Here is an 11,350-nt window from a genome sequence, read left to right as displayed (position 1 = left end):
TAAACTTTATTTATATTGCGCTTTTCAAAACCTAATTTACAAAGTACTTTACAGACATGAAAACAAAACAAAGTGCAATTACAAGACTGGAGTAAGTTCAATTTAGCTAAAAACGGAAACAATAAATGAAATTAAAAAATATAAAAATAATAAAGATTTGATTAAAAACTAATTAAAAAAATGAGTATAAGCAAATTAATTACAGCATAAAACAAACAAAGACACAACATATGTCTTGCTGATATAAAATAAATAACTCGTCTCAATCACAATTTCTTTTCAAAATAAAAGCTGCTACCGGAAGTGTCATCCCCTGTTTTACGACACCGAGTGCGGTGTCAGTTTACGGCAACATGGCAGCGTGCTGGCAGGAGCAGAAACTCCGTCGGCTCTGACCGTCAGAGTCTGAACCTTCACCATGACCACGGGGACGGACCGCACGAGGCCAGCCGGTCGGTAACGGGAGGGCTCGTGAAGATGATGACGATGTGTTTTCGGAGGATTTCCGCGCCGCTGTGCCGCAACGCAGCGACCGCCCGCTGCCTGCTGTCAGCGCGGTGCGCGGGTGTGTGTCGGCTCGAGCCTGCGTCATGGCGGCACTCACCTGTCACCCAGTGCGCGAGGGTGACACCGTCCCCGGTTAACGGCGCGTGGCTCCTCACTGTCAGGAGGACGGACAGCCGCGCGGCGTGCTGGAGTGGCATCCTCCAGCAGGTAAAGGCGACGCCCTGGCACGCGCAAGGAGCCGTGGGTTCACACCAGGGAGGTCACGAGAGGTCGGCGGCCAGTTTCCGGTCTCTGCTGTCACCCACAGCTCGGGGGCTGTGCAGCGGGAAGACCGAGGAGACACCTGGTGCCCCCGCGGGGACGGACCGGGAGGAGGCCAGCTCGGTACCGGGACACGGACTCTTCAAGTTCAAGGAGCTGGTGAGTGAGTGACTGTAGGAGTGTGACGTCACAGCAGGTGGTGGGAAAGCATCACTGTATGACGTGTGAACACATGAAAACAAACTGACAGTGATAGAAGTCTTCTTAACAGTGTTAAACCACTAATAATGTTACAGTTCCAGGCTTTGTAAATAAAATTATATATTCTCTGCACGGTGCATTCAGTGTCCTGACAGACACACACTAATGTCTTACAGCATGTCACAGCATTGTTAATACTGATGCATAAAGTATAATTAGCTTGTCGGTACAGCTGGAAAGATTTATCTGTGTTAGTGCATTTATAGGTCAAATCTGAAGTGTTTACAGGCCCTGAAAAACAAAGACAAAAATGTCTATATAGTTTTTGCTCAGCCTAATCCTCTCCTGTTTGGAGTTCCTTCAGCGTTCTTCATTCAGGAGCTTTTTACCAGCAGCTAAATTATCAGCACAGGTCTCTTCCTCTCCAAAACAAACTCACCTGGTGAATTAAACCGGTAAAAACAGTGAAGGAAGAAATTTCATGTTACAAATCAGTGTTTCTCCAACACTGTTTGGCATGTCGGAGACAGCTGCTGCACCTTTTCTCTCTGATAACTTAAGATCTACTTTCAGGAGGTTTTTACAGGGAGCCCAGTTCTCCACAGAGGTCTCTTCCTCTCTGCAACCAACAGACCAGCTGATTTAAATCAGTAAAAACATTGAATAAAGCAGTCTCGCGTTAAAAAAATCTGTTAGTCCGACATCCTCGTTACGGTGTGGCTGCTAACTACAGTGGCTGAAGTGCAAACACGAAAATGCGAATAGTCTACCTGCTCCCTGTGTAGATATAAACGGCTCTTGCCGAGGTTACAGAAACACAACAGTTGTTGTTTCCAGATGATTATACACTAAAGAAAAAACATTTCTGCCAGTGTATCCCTCTAAATCCTACACACTGGACCTTTAAAGGAATATTTCACACACAAATTAACCATCTGTTAATCAAGTAGTCTGTGTTACCTTGAGTTTGTGAAGACAACTTTGTTTTGTTTTCTCCACAGAAAACAGCGAACATATTGATTAATTGGGGACCATCCGTTCACAAATAATTTATCCAGGCGTATGCTCAGTACTTTACAAACACATACGTTTTCACTATGACCTTACTGTTTAAATTAGAAATGAACCACTCTCTTGAAAGTTACGTGATGTATCTGACTGAGATTTATTACAGTTTTAGAAATGTTGCTGGAGTAACTTTAGCCTGATCTACCTGTTGCACGTCTCTGACTTGTTAACCCTCTGTTGATCTGTGGAGTAACGTGTATCTGATTTGTTTTCCTGCAGTATGAGAACCCGTGGACCATCCCCAACTTCTTGTGTGTGTGTCGCATTTTGCTGGCTCCGTTCCTGGGTTATCTGATCATCCAGCAGCACTTTCACCTCAGCCTTGCTCTGTTCACTCTGGCTGGAGCCACTGACCTGGTAATATAGATACAGACACTTTGACTAAAACACAGACACACACACACACTGTAGCTCAGTCTGTTATAGATTATTATCAGCATGAGCTTCAGTGCAGTCGCTGATATTAAAACTTGCAGGTTGCTGCATTTGCTTCTTTAGCTTTTATAAAGCATCTGTTACAGTATTCTCTCTCTCTCACTCAGTTGGACGGTTACATCGCCAGGACGTGGCCCACTCAGAAGTCAGCGTTGGGAAGCGCTCTCGACCCATTGGCTGATAAGATTCTCATCAGTATTTTATATGTCAGTCTCACCTACGCTGAACTCATACCAGGTATTAATTTCACTGTGTAACACAATAGTCAGTTGAGGATCTGTTGAAGAGCTGCATTTATTTGTTGTTTTCCCATTTTATTATATTTCATGTGACAGCTCTCTTTACAGTGAGCACACAGAGTATTACAGCATGATGTATTTTGTTTTTCTGTTTCAGCTCTACTGACAGGTCTGGTGATTTCCAGAGACATTGGTTTGATAGCTGCTGTCTTCTGGGTCAGATACAAGACTGTACCTCCACCGGTGAGACACGTTACACTTCGCTCTGAACACACACACTCTGACAGAGATTTTTTATTTCATAGAATTTAAACACTGAGACCGTAAAGAACAGCATCTGTCAGAAAGCATAAGTAACATTAATGTACTCACAGGATGCCACGGTGAGGAAAAGGTTCTCACTGGTTAGTAAACTCTGATTATACTGGATATCTTACAAGACAAGATATTAGCCAGCGACGCTCAGTGTCTGCAGAGCGCTGTACTAAGTTACTGCTAGTTCTACCTGAGCACTGCTGTTCAGCATAAATGTGTCTACAAAAAAGGAAGATGGTCATTTTTGGCGTTTGTTGACAGCAGATCAGTTTGAAATATTGCAGTGAGCAATAAAACATTGAGCAGCAGCCACAGTGAAAGTTTAGATAAAAGGCCCTTTTAAACTTCGTGTTCAAGGCAGGAATATCGTACCGTTATGCAGCCTTGCCTTGCTGTACATGAGGTACAATTGCGAAATGTAAGGACAGAGTTGTCCCGCCTTTGAACTGCCACTGAAGGTAGTAACAGCACCGGTATGGTGTCTGTATAAACAGGACAACTGACAGGACAGGACCACGAGCAGGATGGACGTGAGGTTTTGACGACGTGCTATGCGTGAGACCCACTGCGGAAGATTTAGAAAGTAGCTGTCACAGTTAGCGGCTAACTCATAGAAGAGGAACAGCACTGACAATGTCCGCATATCGGGAAAACAATAAAGCCTGGGAGCTCCTTACCTCTGAACAGGGGTTGAAACCAGCTGCCATATAACACAGACAGTAAATGATTGTTATTGTTTATAAAATGCTGCCAGCACATATGTTTTATGTTACAATGGATGCCGACGCTGTTGTGTTATGTGTCACGTCACTTTTGATTCTGTGATGCCAGCATGCTGTCTGTAATCACACACTGGAGCAGAATTATCTTGCCGCTGTTCCTGTGTGAAGTCTCTGGGGCTGCTGTGAAACTGCGCCTGCTTGGGGCAACAAAAAGTTTGTCTTGCACTGAAGTGTTTGCTGCACTTTGAGCACTTTATTTGTGCACAGATGTCTTAAATAAACAGACTCTTTTTGCAGCCTGTGGAGCTTTTAGTGGCTCTCTATCCCAGTTACATTGGTGTGCAGGTGTCTCTTCTGCCCTGCTTTCTTGGTTCTGTGTAAAAAATCCGAGGCAGCATGAAGACGGGACTTTGTAGCGGCTCTATTGAGCCATCTCTGTGTAAAAAACAGCCAAAGAGCTGCAGGTGACAGGCTGTACACCTCCACGTTAGCCATGTAATCAACTCCTCTTCCCTCATTAACAATAGCTGTGTCTCAGTTCAGGGGCTGCAGCCTTCGAAGGCTGCATTTGTGACTGCTTGCGTCACATCAGTGCGACCAAGGCTCCTTAAAATGCGGTTGAGAAATGCAGCCTTCTTTCCCAGAATTTGCAGGATGGGACGGGACGGTAGAAACAGAGTATCACATCCTCAAGTATTACATTTAAAAATATATATATTTATAAATCATGGGTCCATGATTTAGGGCTAACTAGCTTACTTCTTCTTTCCTCAAGCACAGCCGGTTGCTAAGTAACAGGAATGCCAATAGATGGGGGCGAGAACAATTGGTGATGCAACCAGGAAGTCCTCCACAGACCAGACCGTCCACCGGTCCGACGTAGACCGTGACAGCCACATCCTTCAAAAGCTGCAGCCACCAAATTGAGACACAGTGATTATCAGGTTCCCTGTTAGCATCAGGTTAAATTCACACTGTTGCCATATGGGTGCATTTCCTTTGTGCTTTGACACCAAATCCACCGCCATCATCTTGTTGGTCATCTCTCCTTAAAGAGACACCAGACTCAGCTGCACAGAGCAGACCAGCTCAGGTTGTAATCGTAGCGTCTGTTGTCAGACTCGGCAGCCTATTGATTAAAAAAAAAAAAAAAAAAGCAACACACTGTCGTAGTGTGGGCGGCAGGCAAGTAATGTAATCGGTATATGCTCCACCACCGTGTAGCACCGACTGCTGTGGCAGGCCTAATGTACTCTGGATCATAATGGCCTCTGTAGTAGAGGAAATTAATGTACTTAAAAATCTCTTCCTCTTTTTCCTCCAGGTAACCCTCAGCAAGTTTTTTAACCCCTGCTACACCACAGCACAGCTCAAGCCCACACTCTTCAGCAAGGTGACACACACACACACACACACACACACACACACACACAAAACCACCCACTCTCACTGTGCTCTGGACTTTGAACATTTTGTTCATCTCTGTACTGAAGTGGAGATTTAGCAACAATGGAGCCTTAAAGAACACGTGTGATTATTTTATTATATTTTCTGGCAAAAACTGAACCCTGGCACAGTGTTTGACAGAATCTGGCCCAAACTCTACTGTGATTTTCAAGAAGAAAGGATGTTTATGAAGGTGGAAGATTTTCTTTGTAAATCAAACGTTAAAACCAAATCATATTTACAGTTTGATCACTCCCAATTATCTGAGAAACCAAACTAACACATTTTAAACTGTACTGGTAAAAAAATAATCATCCTGTTGATGGAGAGTCTTCCCATTCATCCATCATTTTGGATCTGAGTCCATGGTTGGATGCTAAACTCTGTCACACGGATGCAAAAATGTGTTGTGCAAAAACTAACACATTAAAATTCACTGTCAGAATGTTCCTTTGTGGCGCCGCCACAGATTCTGCATCATTTATTTTGATACCTTGAAGAAGTGGTGGCTGGCAGGACAAGTTTTTTTTTTTTTTTTTTAAGCTGCCAAAAAGTGTTGTTTTGTTCTTGGAACCAGCCACAACTCTTGTCACAAGCGCAACAGGTTCTCACAAAAATAATGAGCCAGACTTCATTTGTCGGAGAAGCAGGTAGAGTGTGAATGTGGAAGGTTTTTGCGCCTCTTTAATGTCGGCGTTCTGACTCTGTGTGTGCGTATCTTTGTTAGGTGAACACAGCCATCCAGCTCCTCCTGGTTGCATCCTCTCTGGCTGCTCCAGTCTTCCAGTACACAGACAGCGTCCTGCTGCAGTGCTTATGGTAAACCACATACACTGTTTTACATATGCATGCGCACACACAGCTCTCACCCACTTGACTTCAACATCCATGATGTTCTGTACTTTTCAGTGTAGTGGTTACAACAAAAAACAGTTTATTGTGTGAAGGGTTTTTGAATGCAAATGGTTTCGTCTCTGTCAAGCACATAAATACGGTTTGTTCCAGCAGAGTGTTTGGGTTAAGTGCACTGACTCATTTCAATCTACAACTAGGAGGGATTTGGAGTAGAGATCCAACTCAGGACAAACAGTTTATTGTGTCACAGTAACCTACATTTTTATACAAATTCAGCAGACTGTTGAACTAATACAACAACAGTTTTATTTTTGCTTTGTTGTACATTTATGTTCACACCACTGCAAAGACAATTTTAAGCCTACGCGTACACCGTTGTGAGCATTTAGGCCCCACTCACACAGAAGGCATTTTGCGGGTTTCAAAATGCAAGACACACTCTGCCTTTTCTATTTTTATTGAATGCCATTAGTAAAAAAAAAAAAGGCTTGCTGAGCCTTTTTATTGCTGACAGGCAACAAGAACCCCATCACCTCCTCACCCTAACCTTCCTGTGTAATCAATCTGCTGTTTGTTTATTTATTTAATTTCACAGTAATCAGTGTGTAGTTGCTGCCATGTTGAGGCAGAGGGTACTGTCTGTAGCTCTGGTTGAGGGTGAGAGGCTGTCAGCAGATAAACAGAGATCTGTGTGGGTACATGAGACCCTAAAAAAGAGGCTGGATCATGGGGAGTACCACCAGTTGGTCCAGGAGCTTCTCCTCCATCATGGACGTTTACAGGTGGATTTTAGGATGACTCAGGGACATGAACTCATGGCGCAAAAACGCCAGACGCCTAGAGCGCAGAAATGTGGTGCATATAGCAATGCAAAAACAGCGAGCAAAAAGCTTCATTCTCATTAAACACTGTTAGAAATAGCCGCCTCCAGCTGCTAAAATGCTTTCTGTGTGATCGGGGCCTTATACTAGTGTGGTTGTGTGTCTGTGTCACTCTGCAGTTACACCTCCAAAACACTAGTTGGCCGTGGGGTTTCTGTGAAGTGCTGTAAAGTTTAGTTGATACAAAACACACATTAAACACACATTAAACATGGCTTAATAGAGACAGTTTCAAACACAAATCAGCTTCACTATAACTCGCAGCATTCACAGACAAACACTTGTCTTTATCTGGACACATTTTCCCCACAAATATAACATGCTAATGTTTTTAGCACAAGTCTATGGCATTTTACATTGTATAAATTAGCCTAGCAGCTAGCAGAGATTTCCTCTTCTCATATGAAGCCAAGCACAACGGCAACACTTAACAAAGGTAACGTTACAAAATTCAGCTCCATTACAACTCACAAGGTTCACTGACAAAACAACTGTCTTATACTAAACACGATTTCTAAACAAATGTAATATGCTAACGTTATTAGCACAAGCCTATGGCATTTTACACTGTATAAATTAGCCTAGCAGCTAGCAGAGTTTTTCTTTACTCATACGAAGCAACAACAGCAACAAATAAAACCCCACAAAACTTAATTGCATGGTTTTAATTAAAGTTTCATAGTTTAATACATTTTTTTTTAAATGTATCAATAATTTAATCAACTAAGACTAGCCACTGGATGACGATTACAAATTCCTAATTTAACACATTAAAACATTCCACAGTGGGAACATGATACTGTCAGTATTGAAATAAACTAAGTCTGTCAATCAACTTAAATTAAAGTGTTGTATGACTTGTTATATTGCAGGTATGTTACGGCGGTGACTACAGCAGCGTCAGGCTATAGCTACTGGCACTATGGCCGCAAGACTGTCCAGGTGCTAAACACCAGATCACCATGACGACCCCACCAGGAAACACCCAGAAAGCAGAGCTAAAAGCAGAGACACTGATCAGTTGTGGTTAGAGTCATACAGACAGATGGACGATCGCCAGGAGCTCTGAAACCAAGTAACTGTGACAGCCATTTATGAGTCGCCATGGCAATGACACATGGAAACCAACTGGGGCCGCAGATGGTTAACTGCAACACTACAGAAATGCCTAACAGCAGCTCTGCTACTGGGCCGGCTGCTGAGTGGAGACCAATGCACCCAGATAGAAACAGCAAACTCAAATATAGATCATCCTTGGACACGCACTCATGTACACTCTAACATATGTATCAAGTATATGTTCAGTGATCCAGCAAGAGCTTCTATTTTTTCTTAGTTTTTCAATCAAGAGGTTGCGATGTCAACATGATTGTCAGTTTTGTAAACCAATGATTTATGATTAAAAAAGAAAATCTGCTTTTGTTCATCTTCGTGTGTGTGTGTGTGTGTGTGTGTGTGTGTGTGTGTGTGTGTGTGACTGCGGGGTTCGTTTTTCTCAGGGAAGAAAAGATGTTTAATCTCATGAGACACAAATCTGAGTTTATCCATTTTAAAAGCAGCAATCAGAGGTTTAAAAAAAATAGATAAAAAACAGCAATGACGTGCTGCCAGTGTTTCACAGGACCAGTCTGCCCTCCAAAATAAAATCTGAATGCTAGGGCTTTAAATTATCATCATTCAGTTGAGTGGAAACAATTATCTTTAATTCATTCATCAATTAATAGGAAATTTACCAGAGTGTAATTCTGAGAATTGTTTACAAGCAAAAATGCCTAAAATTCTCTTGTTCCAGCTCCTTCAGCGTGAACATGTGCTGCTTCTCTCGGTCTCATAAAACTGTAAATATCAAAGATCTTTGGACCGTTTGTGAGACGTCTAAAGACCTCATCATTTTCTGACACTTTAGAGATTAAACAAGATAAATCAACTGTAAAAAATGTTATTTGCAGCCATGTTATTGATCAGTCTGGGTTTTCTTTTTTTTCTTTTTTCATTGTCAGAAAGCTTTGACCAGTGCCCATCAGAAGTTTCCCAGTTAAATCATCCTGACAGCGAATGACAAGGCTTCAGGCCAAATCTGACACATTTGCATCAAAGTGATAACATTTGCTGCTTCTGATAAATAAAGTCAAAAGTCAGAGGGGACGTCCTAAAATTTCTTATTTTGTTGCACAGCAGTCAAACTTCTAAAGATACTCAGTTTGAAATAAAATAGACAAAGTCAATTTGAGCTAGCTGGCAAGCTACAACCAGGGACTGTTATATCTCAGGACCTATCAGTTATTAGTCTGATGTTAATAAGCCTCTGGGATAGCTGATATTGTTGACATGTTTAGCTGCAGACACATTCTGTTTGTTGCGTACACAACACACCTCTACAAACTGTATACTGCTAGTACAATCCCATACTTTTTACTTTTAGCAGGTAAAAAGTATGTACTGTTTGCATGCGGTCCCAGGTAGACAAAATGACCTGGCCCAGCATCGGTCTAAACCCGACATGCCGAAATTAGCTGGACCACGTCAAGTTGCCTGACTCGGAATGAATGACGAATCAGAAATATCAGAAACATCAAAAATAAACCGGCCCGGCTTCGGCCCAAACTCAGCACGCCAGAAGAAATAAGTTGGGCTACATGCCTGACTCGGCCAAGACTGACTGAATGATGCCCCTGAATTGCGCCACATAAGCTGGCCCTGATTCCGGCTGATGGCACTGCTATCACTCAGCCGTTATCAAAAATAACCTGACCCAGCATCGGCCCAAATTCGACACGCCTGAAGAAATAAGTCAGGCCCCATCCAGATGCCCAACTGGCATGAGACTACTGAATTACACCCCAGGATTGGGCCAAATAAGCGGCCCGATTGCGGCTGATGACACTTTCATCAATGGGCCGTTAGCAAAAATAACCTGACCCAGCATCGGGCCAAACTCGGCACGCCAGAAGAAATAAGTTGGGCCGTGTCTGGTTGCCCAACTCTGCTGCGACTCCGCATGAATGATGCCCCAGGATCAGGCCAAATCAGCTGGCCTGATTCCGACTGCCGACACTGCCATCACTGGGCCGTTGTCAAAAATAACCTGACCCAGCATCGGCCCAAATTCGGCACGCCTGAAGAAATAAGTCAGGCCCCATCCAGATGCCCAACTGGCATGAGACTACTGAATTACACCCCAGGATTGCGCCAAATAAGCGGCCTGATTGCGGCTGATGACATGTTCATTAATGGGTTGTTAGCAAAAATAACCTGACCCAGCATCGGCCCAAACTTGGCACGCCGGAAGAAGTAAGTCAGGCCGCATCTGGTTCCCCGACTCAGCTGAGACTACGCATGAATGAGATCAGGCTTGATTCTGGCTGCCGTCGCTGCCATCACTGGGGTATGCACATGATCAGGACGCTTTTATACCTGTTTCATTGGAGATAAAACAAATGCCACTTACCAAGTTCACGAGAGACGGAGCTCAACTTGGAGAGACCTGCTGTTGTTACCTTGCAATTTGTGTAGTTTTAGTTTAAAGTTATAACTGCATAGATTCAAACATATATTTGTGACAGTGAAATAACGTCTGCAGTTCTCTGTCGTTGATTATAGTTATGTCTTTTTGTTGTTTGTAATCTTCATCCTCTTGAGGGTCGCGGGGGGGCTGGAGCCTATCCCAGCTGACATCGGGAGAGAGGCAGGGTTCACCCTGGACAGGTCACCAGACTATCACAGGGCTGACACATAGAGACAGACAACCATTCACGCTCACATTCACACCTACGGACAATTTAGAGTTACCAATTAACCTGCATGTCTTTGGACTGTGGGAGGAAGCTGGAGTGCCCGGAGAGAACCCACGCTGACACGGGGAGAACATGCAAACTCCACACAGAAGGGCTCCCACGCCCGGGATCGAACCGGCAACCCTCTTGCTGTGAGGCGAAAGTGCTAACCACCACACCACCGTGCCGCCCGTTGTTTGTAATATTTATGATTATTTTTTGACTTTAACATTCAATATTATTATTATTACTGTTCAACTGGTCATCAGTTACTTGAATATACTTTCATCCATCAGTGCAACTTCTGACAGCTGTCAATCAGTTGTCAAGCTGTCATTTATTTGTGGCTCAGTTGATGTGACGTATCGTCTACTGGGCATGCTGGTTTGCAGACTGCAAAATCGGACCGGATGTAGTAGAACATTCTGGTATTTTTGGCATGGTGCTTTTGACATACAAAATCTTTTCTGGCATATAATATAGCATGGTAGTATAGGTATTGGAACATAGAAGATAAACCCACCAACACAGTTATTTGAAACCTGCTACAAGACGACATTGTAGTGAGCAAATAGGTTAAACGTTGCAGTAATCCACTTTAGAACTCGTTTTAATTTTTTTTTTTTTTTTTATGAAGACATGATTCA

At 43.3% G+C, this 11,350-nt stretch overlaps 1 protein-coding gene across 1 annotated transcript; it reads left to right on the top strand.

Moving 5' to 3' along the window:
* The first annotated feature begins 321 nt into the window (after window positions 1–321).
* On the top strand, window positions 322–8,347 carry crls1 (cardiolipin synthase 1). The gene is made up of 7 exons (XM_049600518.1): window positions 322–927; window positions 2,257–2,394; window positions 2,580–2,709; window positions 2,869–2,954; window positions 5,073–5,141; window positions 5,922–6,013; window positions 7,803–8,347. Exons 1-7 carry the CDS (start codon window positions 478–480, stop codon window positions 7,894–7,896), a joined length of 1,059 nt encoding a protein of 352 aa, XP_049456475.1. The 5' UTR covers window positions 322–477; the 3' UTR covers window positions 7,897–8,347.
* Window positions 8,348–11,350: the final 3,003 nt, after the last annotated feature.

Source organism: Epinephelus fuscoguttatus, linkage group LG16 (genome assembly GCF_011397635.1).
Source record: "Epinephelus fuscoguttatus linkage group LG16, E.fuscoguttatus.final_Chr_v1".
Taxonomy (NCBI): Eukaryota; Metazoa; Chordata; class Actinopteri; order Perciformes; family Serranidae; genus Epinephelus; species Epinephelus fuscoguttatus.
Note: the sequence above shows the minus strand (reverse complement) of the source record. Positions and strands in the feature narration are given on the sequence as shown.

Excerpts from the sequence above, each read along its gene's own strand:
- crls1 (XM_049600518.1), top strand. The coding sequence starts at position 478 with ATGATGACGATGTGTTTTCGGAGGATTTCCGCGCCGCTGTGCCGCAAC. Across the intron at positions 928-2,256 it reads TCTTCAAGTTCAAGGAGCTG|TATGAGAACCCGTGGACCAT; the intron begins GTGAGTGAGTGA and ends GTTTTCCTGCAG. Across the intron at positions 2,955-5,072 it reads ACAAGACTGTACCTCCACCG|GTAACCCTCAGCAAGTTTTT; the intron begins GTGAGACACGTT and ends TTTTTCCTCCAG.